Raw genomic sequence first — 17,453 nt, forward strand, 5'->3', positions numbered from 1 at the left:
CAGCATGATTGATTCCATAGGAGTCACAGGGTCATTTATAGGGAAGGAATACAATCATAACGTATTTCTTTGGTTTTTCATTTCTTTTTTATCTAGTCAAGAATTTCACACCACAGTTGCAGGGAACTTGTTCCAAGCCACAAATGATGACACAGATTTTCTAAAAAAGTCCCTAACTGGAGATAAGTCATGGGTCTACAGCTTTGACCCAAAAACTGCCCAATCTTCCCAACAGTCAGTTGATGAGATAAAGTAGAATATGACAAGGCAGCTGATGACCATTCCCAAGAAGGACTTAGCCGATCTTTTAGAAAAGTGGAAGAGATGCTGGGATAAGTGTGTGAGGTCCCAAGGGGAGTATTTCTAAGGGGACTTAGGCCTCATTGTTTTTTCTTGATAAGGTATTTTTCTAATAATATTGCATGGCTGGATACCTTTTGGACACACCTCTAATGTAACTATTAAAATTATAATTAATTTGATTATGAGTCTACATTCAAATATGAAAGCCAAATAACAGAATTAATACCTTTCTTGAGAATGCTGTTAAAGACCACATGGTGGAGATTGTCTCCATTATGGCAGGCTCAATGAATACAGGTGGTGTTAACCATTATACAGGAACCATTAAGCCATCATGGCTTCTACCAAAGAAAATAAAGAGCATTGTAAATCATGCAGTCAAGAAGAATGGATATTTCAGTCGTACTGATTCACTTACTGCATGGCTTGTGGTTCCCACTGACAGCAATCAACATATGTGATATTGAAATGTTTAGCTTTTGAACTACAGGGACTGTAACTGTTAAGAGAAGGGCCATGACTTTGCATATTTGTTCGAATTCACCCTGACTATACAATGTTCATTTTATGCCACCCAGTTATGTTCTGATTTTGTATCTGAAGGTGACATTAGAAAAAAGATTTTGCTGAGCTTTCATGCCATTACTCTCATACACGGTCTCGTAAATATCCCAATAAACATTGAGAAATTCAAAAAGGTGCTACAAACCTGAAAGAGAATGCTAAGAAAAAGGTTTCAAAATTTTAGTAATATAATTCCTTCAACAAAATTTAAAGATTCATCAAAAATTCCACTATTCACAAGAAGGATGAAAATGTCATTATCTTAAGTTAATATCTACCGATGCTAAACAAAAAGCATTGATAGAATTTTTAAACCCTAACAAATCAAGATAATAATATACTAACAATAAGAAATCCACTCAAAGAACAAAAACAAATTTCAAGGAAAGGATTGTACCTCCACTTTGCTCTGCCCCCCTTCCCCCACAACAGCACCATGGCTCAAAAAATTTATTGGGCCCAAATTTCAACTATCCTCCACTCCCTCAACTTCCTGTCCACTCGCTTCCCTAAGTGCGTGACTTCCGATTCATTACAAGCCCAAATTATAGATGTTTTTATTAGCTTCAATGCACTGAGGAAGGTCACTTAGCGGCCAAAATACATATTTGCCTTGTGCACCATATGTGGTTTTTGAAGTCAATCATGTATTTCATCATCTTTACCAAAAACCATAACTCAGGTACCACAGCACTTACATTACCCATGATTCCCACATTGGTAAGTGAGCTGTTGAAGGCTTTGCCACATTTTACCATGTCTGGCAATTATCATTTATTACAGGCAAAGGAGCTCTTTAAGCAACCATTTCCCCCCATTCTCAATTGATAGAAGAGATAATACAATTAGTGACTAAAATATCTGAATTGGTCAGTGAAGAGAAGTATCACAGAAATCAAAGGTTAACGTTACAGGGAAGGAGTAAGATGGGGTGCTCTATCTAACTGATATTTACCACACGCATGGAATAATTCTGGAGGAAAGCTCCATCAGAATCTTCTGGGCCTCTTGAGGAATTCAAAGTTATCAACTGATTTAAAATTAATTTTCACCTAGCCTGTAGAATATAATTCACTTATCTCATATAGGTATATGGTTTGATTGAACCTTGTCCCTGGTTGGTCCATGCAATGCTTCCTTACCTGGCTTGTTTTGATCAATGAACTTTAGTTGTCCCATCAGTCATTCAAAATAACACATCTGAATGCCATGCTTCTTATCATTATTATATGAGGAGTGCATTTTGCTAAAATTATCATCATATTCATTCCCCTATCGAATGCCTCATATGGACTCAAATGCTCATTTAGATATCTTACCTTAGTTTTGAAATTGTGACTGCTTTTGATACATCATGCCAAAGAAAATTTTCATAATTTCTCTTCTGATTTTAATACTCATTACAACTCAGTTATTTTCTTATTTTGAAAATTTCGTAAATAATCTTATTATTTTATTAGTATTTTTATAACCAATTAATTCATCTGATACCTTTTTTTATAAATATGAAGGGTAAAAACCATGACTGGGAATTGAATTTATTATATGATGAACTAACTTTTGTTCAATAAAAAAATGTTATTATTAAAAAATAAATATTATTATTCCAGATCTCAAAGACATGTCAGTTGCTTCGTCAAAATATAGAAGTGAAAGGTCATCAAATAGGCATACAAAATACGGTTCTTATCACAGTGGCCAAAACTTACTGCCCAATTCTTTTTTCTATATAAGCCAGGATAGGCATTAAATAGATTCAGAAAATCAAAATACATCAGTTTACCAACTTAGATGTAAAAAAATACTGGGATTACTAGTTCTGGCTCACAAAGACCTGCACTTTGGTCTCTGAACAATGATGAAGCTGTGAGTCACTTATCACAAGGAGCACCCATGATGTGGTCAGAATTGCTTGAGGACCCTTGTGATTCTCTTGCACTTGTAGACATGTGGCTTGAAGATTGTAAAAACTGATTTTCGTTGACAGGATCAACATTATGACTAAACTGAGGATCAGGGTGGTCCTCTTCACGAAAAAATGGGTGCTGAAGGGCACTAGCTGCACCAATTCTTTCTAATGGCGAAAATGTCAGCATGCTCTGTAATGGAATAGAATAACAACTTTGATAGTTCATAAAATAAAAGGGTAAAATACTGTAGTCACTCATTGTATGCACAACATAAGATCATTTTATGCACTCATTATTTATTTTTCAAAAAAGCGTTTTGGCATCAATTGAATATCCCAAATTTTAGTTGTGAAACAAATATCTACCTAATCCACTTAACCAACAGGGTTAAAATTACATAGAAAGTAAAATAAAATAAGATTACAAATTTTTAGTTTAAAGCATTGGCTTTCGTGTCCACCATCATGAATAGCCTCAGAAATGTTTTCACAGGCCTTCAAAATAGTAAGTAAATAAATAAGACCCTGCTTCATATTATAAATAATTTGTGTCAATATTTGATCATCTATCATTTAAATTAGGTTTTGGATAGTAACAAACTTAGCACCCCTACATTTCTCATCCTTCTCCAAGATGTAACCTGACCTCATGCTAAAATAAACCCTCTCTTCAACCTGTTTGTTCAACATGCCTGTCCTATTCCTTGCTCTTCCTTGTTTGCCTTGCATTCTCCCTCCATAGTGTCTTCAGCATTCCATCGCCTATCAAAATGGTCCCTGCACCCATCTTTCCTGCCTCCTTTGGATTTCTCCCCTTTTCTCCTTCACTTCTTTGCTTGTCTTCAGTTCTACCCATTCCACCTTTCCCACCCTACCTTTTTTCCATATTAATTTATAACGATTAAATAAGAATATGTGGTCTGGGCAATAAATATGCAAACTGGTGCAATCTGCAGCCATGACGTGACCTATAGCCCTCCCCACTAGCGGAGCCAGTTGCCCGAGACCCAATGAGCCATCTGTGCTTGGTGCATAATATCAATTTGTATTAATTGAATGAGCTACATTTTAACTACAGCCCCCACTAATACCATAGGTGAGATCAGTGTTTTAGACTTAAAAGGAGCCACATATATACAGCCAATTTAGTTTGTAATGAATGCTATGAGTATGTAAACTACGTGGTCTGTACAATAAATGCGCGAACTGGTGCAAACTGGCGGCCATGACCCGGACTACTCTGTGTTTGGTGGATCGTTGAGCTGTGCGTATGATGTCAGTTATGTTAGTTTCTGTTGTCCTTGTTTTTACTGTTTGTCAAAAATGAAAATTGGCGAAATCACATAGCAACGAATCAACAACAAGTTTTTTGGTGAAGTGCGGTAAAAGTTATCTAGAAATTACTGAAATGTTGACAGCTGTTTATGGTGATAATGCTATGAAGAAAACATCCGTTTTCAAGTGGATTAAGCATTTTAAAGATGGCCGACAAGACGCCACGGATGATGCAGGGCCAGGACGACCTTCAACCACCTGTGTTGACAACAACATTGATTGTGTGCCGTCCCTTGTCCTTACTGATCGTCGAGAAACTGTCCGAATGATAGCTGATGAACTGAATTTATGAAAATTAACAGTGCACACTATTTTAACCAAACATGATGGATGGATCCTTCACCATGACAATGCACCTGAACATTCAGAATTGATTGTTCGCCAGTTTCTGGCAAAAAATTCAATCTCCATCCTTGATCATCCTCCTAATTAGCCAGATCTCGCCCCCTGCGTTAACAGTATTTTCAGACTCAAGAGAGAAGTGGTATAAATAATGAAAAATCCTAATAATTTCAACTGTGAAGATGGCTACACCCTGAATTCCATGTCGAAAAGGGTGATTCCTACTCACCGCCAAGAAAGAGCCAATCAGAGTGCTCTGGGCCAGCCAGCCTATATATAGCAGCCAAATTGCCATGCAGATCACTTTGACCCAAAGATGCCTCTAGAGTGGGGGCGAAACAGTTGTCTAACAATCAACCTAAATGATGGTAATTACTGTGCTGTGACTTTTTACTATTCCTAAAATGCAAAAATGTGATGAGAGGACATCACTGGAAAGATGTTGACACAATAAAGCAACAAACAACGAGAAAACTAAAAAGTCTAACTGCCGAGGACTTCCAAGGATGCTATAACAATGGAAAAGAAGATGGAATAAGTACATAGCAATGAATGGAATGTACTTTGAAGGGACCAAAATCGATGCAGACTATTTGCGTATTTATAAAACAGTGTAGTACGTCAACTCTAAGTAGAACACTCACATTCTCTTCTTAATCATATAAAAAATAATGTAATACAGAATTTTAGAAATCATCAATTGTTTCGATATGGACTTGATGATTTTTTGTTCCCTGGTAAGTGAATTTTCATCACGTGGCAAAATTCACTTTGAGTACACCATCCTCACATCTCACCATATGCTCTAATGCTCAATATTGTTTTTCATTGCCCTACAAAATGAAAACATCACAAGGTAAAGTAAAAATTCCCAAATTTAATACTGAATTAACAACAAATTGAGTAACTTCCAAGCGTAATGTGGTGGAAGTTGAACATTAAAGTGCTACCATCTATTTGAGCTTTCCCCAGTAAATTATGATTCTGAGTGAAAATATTGAAGACAAGGATGGATTCCAAAATTTCACTATCAGTGAAAACCATTAATATTGTGAGTCCATCATTATTGGACTCTGGTTCTATTCTGTTTGGGGTGCAGAGAAACTTAACTTGCCAGTGTGGCAGTTCTATAAAATCCTACCTGTGATGAGATGAAAAAGTACATGATTGGTGAACTATCAAGTGTGAGTGGTAATATCAAAATTGAGCAATTAATTATTAAACTTGGGAGATAACACATCATTTTGACTGACTGTGAATTGCAATTTACTGGAAATACCAATATGGCTGATTTTTGTCGTAAACATGTTGACATGATTAAAATTATTTTTGGAGAGTTTCTAAAAGAAAAAAAATGACACTTTAAAGTTAATAAATTTGAAAAGGTACTAAGGAGTTTACACAATACCACTCAGTGTTTGAAATGTAAAGTATCCCATTTAGAAGTTACTTTACATCATATGAAACACTTTTGTGGGCAAATGACCACTGGCTAAGATGATTGGAAATGAGATGATTAAATACATGATAAGTTACTTGGTGTCGCATTATTCATGCATGGTTTATAATAATGGTGGTATTGGGATTTTTTATAATAAAAAAACTACATTATGATATTAACCTAAAGCCATGACACCTGCTGGTGAAACAATTGGACGCATAGATTGTACATGTAAATATTGCAATATTACTCTAATATTGGCTACCAATCAATGATCTACATCAAGTAAATGTGAAGAATCAGGCATGATGTTATGGAAGCCAAGCTTGATTGATTCATAGGAAATAATAATGCACTGTTCCACTGTAGATATGGAGTTATTTTGACCTAGGTTTCAACATTAATGAAGTAACATAATAAGTAACCCTGAAATTTTCAGTGGAAGGACACATTATTATTTGCTACCAATTGGTTCATAAGGTAACATGGATGATTTTTTTAAATAAATGATATGCCTTTCCTTACATTGCACAAAAAAGGTTACACCACGATTATTACAGGTGTTTTTAATTCTGATTGCATGATGAATTTCCTTCGATTACATACAATTTTTGAATTGTTTGGAGTATATTTTCTAATATCTCAGCCTGCCAGGGCTTTTATGCGCAGCTTTGTTGCTATGAATCGTAAGACAAAGAAAACCACTGGGTATAACTAGAACATATAAGGCACTATGAATTAGAATTTTCTTCGCATTTTGAATCTGAGAGATCAAACAAATAATCAACTCTGACTAGCATATTTTCCCAAGATATTCTATTAAAATTTTTTAGCCCTTAAAGGAAAGAGGGATGTCTGGATGTTTTTCAATCCCACTTTCTTAATGACATTTTAAACTGCTTCTATTTCAAATTTTACTATTTCCATATCCCACTTGAGACTATTGAAGGATGAATGAAAAGATAGATATTTAAAAATCACCCATGAAAATGTTAAACAAATGAAATTAGTTTACCATAACATGCTAAATTTGCTAAGAAGTCATATAATAAAATAAGTCTGGCAATTGCAAAAAATTAAATTAAAGAAATGCGAGGTTATTATTAATGAATGATCAATGCAATCCTAAAAGTATATTCTAAAACTTTATGATAGTGCATGCAAAGAATTAATCCTAATTTCAGGTGTAAAATAATAAATGAAGTGTTTCTGGCTTTTCCAAGTCAACCTTCAATAAAAGGCAACCAGCCATTTGGTAGTCATCCCATTCCATAAAATTCAGGATTGGAATCTTTGACGAAGTTCCTTTTTTCTCTATTCCTCTAATGAAAGGGTAGTTTCAACATGTGATCACAAATTAACCGTGTCATCCACCCCTGGAAACAATGGAAAACCATGACAGCTTTTACGGGAGAGCAGAGACTTAATATTAAAATAGAGTTTTTACAATTAAGGAGTCTTTTTAGCAGGATTTCTTTCTGCAAGTTTTGAAAATGGTAAAGTATACAAAGTTGAAAAAAGTAAGGGCCTGTGATGAATAGTAAGAACATAAAAAATTACAAGGTTACATACCTAGTTTCACAGCTATAAAAATGATTTGCCTTTACATTCTTCTTTAGATTAAGTTCATGTTTACTTTCAAATAATAATTTACTTGATAAACAAGTAGGTGACATTTTGCCTCACCATTATAAAAAAGGTCATCTAACCCTGCAATTTCTGGTTTTCCTCAGGCTTTGACTCTGAGACCTATGTCGTTCACACTGAATATAAATAATTTTCCATTGATCAATTAAAATCCAAAGGAACCATTTTCAAATCTTTGAAATTCATGGGAAGACCCATATTATTTGGAGTAGCAGAAATATTAGCACATAAGTTGGAAGGGTCCTATCATGATGCAGTAGGCAAGGGTCTACCGCCTTAAAAATTCAACTGCTTCCAGACCTCAATTATGATCACGTCATGATGGTGCTATGCCGCCAAGTGCTTTCATTTGCTTGATATTCCTAACATGCTATCCCTTTCCCCATGGAGTTAGCCCTACCCAGGAACTAGGACCATAAGGTGGTTGAAGGCCTTATAAAATAAAAAATGGCTCATGGTTGTGACAAGAAATATACTTTAGCACAAGGTCAATTGACCTTAGTTTCTATCCAGTAGGCACAGCTTATCAAAATATTCTGTAGGAGTAAAATAATAATGCTGCCATGACCCTACACAGAAGAGGTCATGATAACTTATTTCAAATATCTTTAAGCTTTACCTTGGGGATAACTGTACAAATCATCACCAAGAGAAATATTTATGCAGCTATTGTAAAACGAAGACATGTAGAATTTCGTTAATTTCTCTTTCCGCTTTCAGCGCAGTGTAAGTCATGAACTTAAGAACACCAAACCATCCCCATTTCAACCTGCCCCCTCTCCCCAATCCCAACCTCCCCATTTTTTCCAACTGCTCCTCACTCCTTTGGGGAGGGGGGGGGGCTATTACATTTTTGCCTTGAAAATTACAGTAACCTAATAAAAAGAGACGTTTCAGGCGTAATTAATTACAGTAACCTGTCACAGCCTTAGCTAGAATTCATTGTGCAAAACCAATAATCTGTTAACCATGGGAGATACACATTTCTATAGGAATAGCCATCGCTTATTGGCACATCTGTGACACCAAGAAGTAGCAGAATATGTAGGCTACCCAATTCAGGTAGCCTACTACTTTTGGGATGTCTCCTGTGCATAAATAGGGAAAGTTAGGGACCACCGAAAAGATCTATTCCCAAGACTTGGGGGTTAGCTGTATTGATTGATACACCATGTCAATTCATATTCCAAGGTCCTACAGGCTTATGCTTGGGAGTATCACTGGCTTACAGGCATTCACAGTCATCCTGACTTCCTATCCAAACTATAATATTTCATTACAGACAAACCGAATAGTCAAATAGTCAATATAGTCAAAACCGATTTTTGAGATTAGATAAGCCCATCATCTAAATAACAAATGACATGCACTTTGAACCTATCTTCGGGTAACATAAAAAAAATTACAGCTTCCACATTTGACCTAAGCTCCAGTCAGTCATTGGCCATATGGAAGCAGGACTTGGAGCAGTATTAAACTTCACTAAAGTTACATGCATAACAATTTTGGAAATGTTTGCGTCAAGGAGGTTCAATCATGACTGTGCAAGTAAAGGCATTATTCATTTGCTATTAATGTGTTATTACAGAAAGCATGCATAACTTGGACCACAGAAATTACCTGCCTTGACTTCCTTAACTCCTGCTCCCGAAATGATATCTTTAAAATATGAATCTAACAATCAGCACAGCTTAAAAATGCTCAACATGTAAATATACATAATTCAGGTGACTTTTGTAAAGCATGAATATTCCAAAATTAGCAATCAATTACTCATAAAATTAGTTGCCTGAAGATCAAGCTTTAGTTAGTTCATCTACCAGTGTTACAACCATTGTTGACCATAATCAGTAATCATACTCGCACACGAAACATAAAATATACGACATACAAAAATCATAGCGACTGGCATGAGCTGAGGTGAGGAACAATGCTTACATAATAAGGTTGTAAGGTCTTCCACAGATAAGAGATAAAGAAATAAGAAGAATTGAGGGGATCAGGATGGAGCGATGGTTAGCGTATTGGCTTCCTACCCATAGGGCACAGGTTAAAATCCTGGAGATGGCAATCTTTTTCAGTGATATCCTAATCCCTACTTGAGAAGCTTTGTGGAGAGCTCTTCAAGAGAGTACGCCATCTGTCAGATGGGATGTTAAACTGTGTGACCCCTTGGTGCCTTTTGTTAAGAGTAGGCTAATGCTAATGCTGGGTTCCTCTCCATTCTTCCTCCTTTCCCATCCATCCCTAATGGCACAAATGACCACAGTGGTTTTCAAGAAGTTCTCTCGGGTTTCCCACCGGGTCAGGTTGCAGTACACCGACGTTTCGAAGGCTGACTCTGCCATCGTCTTCAGGGTGAAGTGACCACCTTGACCACTCTTCACCCTGAAGACGATGGCAGAGTCAGCCTTCGAAACGTCGGTGTACTGCAACCTGACCCGGTGGGAAACCCGAGAGAACTTCTTGAATACCATACACCGGGAAAACCTGAGATCCTTGACCACAGTGGTTGGCTGCCTCCCCTAAATCTACTATTAAGAAGTGCAATTTAGGAAAGGAAGCTTTAACAAGAATGAAGGTGTTGATAACAGGGATATTGAGTAAGAATGTTAGCAAAATATTGGGGAAAACTTAGATATGAAATATAGTTTTGCATGGCACAGAAACTTGATCATTGATGCATGTATAGGCATAGCTTAGAGACTTCAGAGATGTGGGTGAGGAGAAGAATAAATAGGAAAAATAGATGGAAAGGTATGCAAAAGAAGAAATAACATGTCTAATGCGGGGGGGATTTTTGGGAGAAATCCAAAGGAGTCAGGAAAAGTGGGATGGACAGCATTTTGGTTGGTGATAGAATATCAACAACTGTCATGAAGGGGAACAAGGAAGGAAGCAGGAGAAAAAGAATAGGTATGTTGAATGAAATGGAGGAAAGGTATAAAGTAGGTGAAATTGAAGAATGGTTTTTTGCAGTGTAGGGTGTCAATGTGCGTTGTGACAGGCAAGGCCAACGGATGTCCAGTTTTCGGTTAGTGTGTCCATCAGAAACCTACCTTAAATGGTAGATTATCAAAGAGCCTATCAATTATCATATCAGGAAATATCAATATCATAAATTGGGAGTGTACAAATTGAGATTTTGAGACTATAATAAATTTTCATGAACTAAAATTTAAACTTTACAATATGAATTTGAATTTCTCAAAGTTTGAAGTAATTCCATAAACTAATAAAAAGAATTTTAGCATTTTGTGAAATGTCACGTATTTATTCCAATCATTCATATGTTAGCATTTTTTCCATTCCATGATGTCAAAACACAACTGAAAAGGCTTCACTAATAAATTTAATGACCGAGGATAAATTTTGTACTTCATGGGTTCACAGCCATAATTCTATCTAGTAGTTCCTTCTCAGCTAAGAATTTACTCAAGAATTCTACCAGGTTAGCTGACTATTTCACTCTATCAGAACAGCTCACATTGAGAACTCATGAAGATATTTTTAAAATTTTTCATATAATATCCAGGAAAAACATCAAACAAAACACAATGGCAATGTTTAGCAGAACAGAAAGTTACACATACCTGGAGAACCTCTCTACCAATGGCGCCAACTTCTGGGACTAAGCGAGACAATGGTGTGGGTAGATGGGGCCCAAAGGAGCTCCATGGAAGACTCACACTTTGAGGCCATTTAGACTCTGGAGGAGTTCCTATCACCCTGAAAAAATAATAAATGGTTCAAATTTTGACTCTGTAACCAAAGGCATCCACTTCTCAAAGAATTTCCATCGTTTTTCCAATTTTATTACTTTCTAGGGCAGGCTGCTAGATTTTATAAATGATGGGCCACATGCAGAGAGTGTACACGAGGGCTTACGTGAGTAGATGCAGGTAAATAATAACTCTAAGATTGATTTTATTTGTACTTAATTCATGAACACTTCAATATGCCTAAACTTTGAATGAGAGTAAAAGTAAATTTGCATGGTTTACAAAAATTAATCAGTTAGCACAACATGTGGATTTGCCTGTTTTCTGAAATCGGCTAAGTTATGACAAAAGTAGGGACCATCGCTCATTTGCACCTCAACCCTGGATCAACCGATTACATTTTTTTTCAAGTCAACAGGGGGGCATATTACATCAATGCCATCAGTTAAAGATGTACTTGACGAATCAAAAACAAAGAATAATAATCAACTCAAAAAAAAAGACTAATAATATCAGTAGGTTTTCAAATATATTCAACACCTCAAACAAAATGCACAATTTGTTGTCTCAGGCGTAACTTTGTGGAATTTGCATAACATATTGAAATGTAATGAAATAATTGATTTTGTAATTCCACACACTTTATTTAACTAAAGTTAAATAAACTGTGTGGAATTACAAAGTCAATTATTTCATTACATTTCAAAATTCACAATTTTCATGTGATGCTAAATGATCTGGATATAAAATTACTCAACTCTTACCACTTATTGCTCTCAATCACTTTAAATTCATAAATTTAATAGCACAGCAATTGATATTTATGCCACCCCACAGTCAACAAATTGGTGTGTTCTGTTTGACAATGTATGATAATGTTAACAAGAAGAAAACAACAAGTTGTCCACTCATGTGAAAAGAAAATGTTTTCAATATGAATGTTTGGTGAAATTTATGGCGAGGTTTATGAATCATACATCTGTCACATTAATAGGAATTTCCAAAAATCTGACTCATTAGCTATTCCTTAAGTATTCATTTCTTACTCCCTACCCTTGGCTTTTGCCATTAACCCTAAAATCAAATACTCCAGTATTTATCCAAATGTCAATAAAATGATATTCGTGAGCACACGGGGCAGAATAACATATTAACAGACAGAGTGACATGAGTTGATCTGTTTGAATATCTCTCTTATGAACTCAACAATTATGGATAACAAATTCACTTGACTTATAACTGAATCATTCATTACCTCAATACTCTAAATATGAAAACACAAGGGTTTTGATTCTTCAGTTCTGCTGATTTATAATACAAAAGACTCAATGGAAAACATAATCCAGGAAATCAAATTACTTACTGAAATATGCAATCTAGCTGGTCTCCTTCAGAATTACCAGAGAATAATGGCTGTCTCCGAAATAACTCGGCCATTATGCAGCCACAGGACCAAATATCAACAGGGGTTGCATAGGGAAGTCCAAGAAGAACTTCAGGTGCTCTGTACCATAGTGTGACCACCTATTCAGAAAAAATTTATTAATAACCAACCCCATCAAAATCATCAAAAGTGATAACATTGAAGCATTAAGTCAATCACAAAACTCTCAACATCAGGAAAATTCCATTAATGTTTCATCAATAAAGAGAGATCAGTATTACAATAAAGAACCAAATTTATCAGGTTTCAAAGGTGAAAAGACCATCAATATTCCCAAAAATTACCTGTTAAAACAATGCGCACTGAATACACTAAAATTAACACTCCTAGCTTCATTTGTTCCTACACAAGAGATAAAACTTTTAAGTAGCATATTTTTCCACTAAAAATGAGTTGGAGTAAACAATTCAGAAATTCTGTACCTTGAGACACAGTTAAAAAATTTCCTCCAGTTTTGGACTTAAAAAAAATAAGCCAAAAAGGATTAGTAATTTCCCCAATGATGGTTATCATGGATTCCATGAGGTAAGATAATTTCTATGTGAAAGGCACAAAAGAAAAAGTGAAAAGTAACTTTTTTGTTTCAAGCATTTACAACGAGCTTCTCTAATTACATAAGTCACTAATGCAAGACATCTGAAATAGAAGTGGAGGAAATGAATATAATTTACACATTTTCAAGGCATTTAATTGAAGTGGTCTAAAAATATCAACCAGAAGGTCCCAGCTTTAAACTAAGATGTTCCCTAGGGCACCCTCATCAAAACTCCAGCAGTAAGATTTTTCTAGGAGCCAGATTAAATAGGGAAATGAGAGGCAAGTGAAATATGAAAAGGAACCAATTCCTTAACCCAGAGTGAATAATTTTCTTCGTAATGAGCTTCATTGTGTGTGATACTTTGCCCAAACAGTTACAGTGACAACCCTGTAAATAAATTTATCAGCCTTACTCCTATTATTAGCATTTCTTATCAATGTGTACTGCAAAATTATTACTATTATTATTATTATTATTATTATTATTATTATTATTATTATTATTATTATTATTATTGAGAATTTATAAGATGCCATTGTTGACCTTAGATGTTGTCCATCATTCACAGTCTATTACGATTAATGAAAGTTGTCCATGACTTATTTGGATTCAAAGAAAAAGAGGCAAAGAGAAAACCATGGAAAGCACCATTCAATCAACCAGGTGAAGACTTCAGTAGTGAGTGGACCATGCCTTTGATATCTCAGCTTCTATTTCAAGAACATGAGTTTACCAACAAGTGGAATTGATACTAATGAGCAATCACCCACGAGATAATAAATGATGATATTTTAAAAGAGAAATGGAATGCAAGATAATTATTATTATTAAACCGATTTGTTAAGTAATGTCAAAATGAGTGTTATCCAATGCCTTAGGAAAAAATAACATAAATAGCCTATGCATACCACCAAATGTGAATTCTAAAAACATACTAGAAAACTTTTCTATTTTGCAGGTCATTAATGAAATAAAAATACTAAAGGGTAGATTAAGATGGAAAACAGGACTAATTTTGATAAGTATTACTTCCATGAAGGCCATCTAGATTTGGCTATAGGAACCATCAAAATAACTCTTTATTATATCTGTTAAAAATTTGAATAAATAAGAAAACACCAAAATATAATCCTCTTCATTAGACATGCGTACATGATTAAACTTGAATAGGCTCCATGAATTTCTTATCCCAGGAAACCACCATTTTATTCCTTCACAAATGCCATTAAAACCTCAAGGTACAAAATGTTCATTATTCATTGAATGATTATGATGCATTTTCCAAAATAGAGTACTTACCACAGATGTCAACCTCATTTCAAAATCATATGTTTTGGCAAGGCCAAAGTCAGCAAGTTTCACTCTTCCTGCAGCATTTACCAGGAGGTTTTGAGGTTTCAAATCACGATGCACTATCCTATGGCTATGGAGAAAATCCACCCCACTCAAAACTTGGCGCATGAGGTCCTGTTTAGAGATTTATAACAGCCTGTGAGACTTGCAGAGTAATTTTTAGGGTGTAGAAGTGCAATCATGATATTTACTTGGTACACTCCTCACAAATTTTGTAAATTTATAATATAAAACGAGAAAAATTAATTGAGAGATGTATTCCATAAAAAAATACTGAACCAATGAAGTGAGACATGTTTACGTGGAATAAACTATAATTCAAAATTGACAATTGCATCAAGTAGTTAAGAAAGTAAGACAGAATCAAAAAAAGGTTACGGAGATGTGATGTGTACCCAATATTTTTACTTGCATTGGTTTAAAGACATAATCCAAAGGCCCTTGTAACAAAATGATAATTTTACATTAATGGGGAGGATCCATGCTTGCATTTTACCTTCACTTGTTCTTCACTGAATCCAGGTGAAGGACATCTTTCTATATATGATGAAAGATCCTGGTCTACATGCTCGAATACCAAAAAAAGTGTCAGGAGTTGATCCTTTTCATTCTGCTGACCATGACAAATATCGAGTAACCTTGACAAAAAAGAAAAAGTAATGAACATGAGTTTACAATCCTTGCAATGAATCAGTTTCTATTATCAACCATAAATAACAACCAGTCATTAATTAAAATTTTCATCTACGACTTTTTAAATTACCCAAGTTTGTAATTATTAAATAGTCACTGAAGTAATTTAACATATACTTAAAACTTTCAGCCTGATGGAAATATTTCTTAGGAATAGACAGATTCATTACCTCACACATATATCCAAATAAAAAATTAGGGTATCACATTTTAAGTTATGAAGTTCCAAAACAATGTAAATATCTTCAAATGTTTCCTAATTTTATACAGCATGTCAATTCAGAAGTATAATTAAGGCTTGCAACATCTATGGCATTGCAATGAATAAGTGAGGGTGCTGGTTCTAAATTTTATTTTTTTGGGTTGCCAACATTATTCACTCAATTTTTAACCCTGAAAAACATTGCAATTGTCACTATTCAATTTTATATTACCATTGAAGAAAAACTAAGTACAGGTTTTCATGCTAATCTTATTATTATTATGTCAATAATATTATTGTTGCTATTTTACCACTAGGGGTAGGTTTTGGATAGACATGGAATGAAAAATGATCAAATGATATAATTATTTGTATCTCCTGACATAACACAACCAGGCTTTCAATACTATAATACACTTCTTTGCCACCACAGATTCTCCCTCCTCCCTTCATTCCACACTATAAAACCTCAACCTTTGTTTTGTTTGCATTGATCCTCATCCCATTCCTATTACGATGATTTTCGAATGCACTCACAAATGCTCGTAAACTCTTGGCTGACAGCCAAACTTAAACTTAATCATTCGCTAACCTGATTTTATGAATTCCCCACTGACTTCATCCCTATTTCCAGTTTTTCCTGTGCCTCCTTTACCATTTCCTCCACATATACATTGAAAAGCTTAGAGGATAATCGACGCCTTTGCCTTACACCTCTTCATAACACTGCCCTTCTGGACTATCCATTTGGCACTCGCACCTGAAAAGTCTGAGACAGGTGCAAGTTGAGGATAAGTCATCTACCCCGCAAAAGTACTCTTATCTTCAGCAACACTATCACTAATTCTACCCAGTTTACTCCATCCAACAACTCAAAATCTACAAAACAAAATAATACATCCTGATCATATCCTCTGTTCCTCTCTATTAGTGCCTTCATTATTGTTATGTCATCATCCAAACTAATTTTTCTATAGTCCTCACATATGGCTACATTTCCCTTTTTTAGGATGGGAACTAACACATATGTGATGTGATCTTCCAGTTATATTCCTCCAACAAATTCTATGGATTTCTTCCTTACACATTATCCTAAATTCGTAAGTTGTTCCAGAGAAAGTTTGCGACCCGCACTGCTTTATCTGATTTCAATTCCCTTAACCCCTTCGCTGTGGTTCACACTCTCTCCATCATTAACTCCACAATACATTTGATTGGAATACTTTCTGCAATGCAACAAATTGTATTTCTCAGCAATTTAATGTAATAGGCATTTGTTTGACTGATTCCAGAAGTCAGAGCTTACTTCAAACTAGGAAGTAAAAAGAATCTTAAACAGACTGAAACAGAAAATAAATACAGAAGAGGGTATTTAAAGAAAAATCCTAGCATTCACCAAACTTTTTTCACATACAAAACTGCCCAACACACTTAAGGCCAGAAATTCTCAACTTGCTTCCTATAAGTAATAGAATTTTCACCCCTCCAAATATATCTAAGAAAACATGACAATCTAGGGTTGGTTGTGGTATATGCACTAGGTACCAATATATAACTATGATTCTTGCCCAAGATACTGGTTCTAAGTTATCATTACCAAGAATTATTGTTCCAGGTACTGTTACCGAGGAACTGATAGCTAGTTTCCTTTCCCTAGGCATCCATGCCTGGTGAGTACACTTAGTTGTCTAATCTAGCAATATGTATCTTAAAAGGCATTTGTACTCCTTTAGGTACATTTTTTAATATAAATTAATTTATTGAAATGGTAATTATTTGATAAATTAAAAATTAATAAATAATGCTTCATTTTGGCATATCCACCATACAAGCCAGACATAATCACAGAATAGAGTCAAAATAAGCTGGTTGAGTATCATTTACTCGCACCTACTTGAGGTTACTTGCCCTGGACACCAGCACCTAACTATAATATAATAATATAATATTATACATAATG

The 17,453-nt window shown here is 35.1% G+C and overlaps 1 protein-coding gene across 1 annotated transcript in view; it reads right to left on the reverse strand.

Annotated features, from left to right (window-relative positions):
• Nucleotides 1-2,451: 2,451 nt before the first annotated feature.
• Cdk4 (Cyclin-dependent kinase 4) overlaps nucleotides 2,452-17,453 on the reverse strand; it is a 138,831-nt gene continuing 123,829 nt past the window's right edge. The window contains exons 5-9 of the mRNA XM_071582734.1: nucleotides 15,095-15,236; nucleotides 14,545-14,712; nucleotides 12,627-12,787; nucleotides 11,135-11,270; nucleotides 2,452-2,966 (exon numbers count right to left, since the gene is read on the reverse strand). Of these exons, the coding sequence (XP_071438835.1) occupies nucleotides 2,739-2,966; nucleotides 11,135-11,270; nucleotides 12,627-12,787; nucleotides 14,545-14,712; nucleotides 15,095-15,236 (835 nt within the window). The 3' untranslated portion in view covers nucleotides 2,452-2,738. The remainder of the gene's footprint in view (nucleotides 2,967-11,134; nucleotides 11,271-12,626; nucleotides 12,788-14,544; nucleotides 14,713-15,094; nucleotides 15,237-17,453) is intronic.

The sequence above is a fragment of the Hetaerina americana genome, unplaced genomic scaffold, assembly GCF_022747635.1.
Source record: "Hetaerina americana unplaced genomic scaffold, ioHetAmer1.1.p SCAF_1, whole genome shotgun sequence".
Classification (NCBI taxonomy): Eukaryota; Metazoa; Arthropoda; class Insecta; order Odonata; family Calopterygidae; genus Hetaerina; species Hetaerina americana.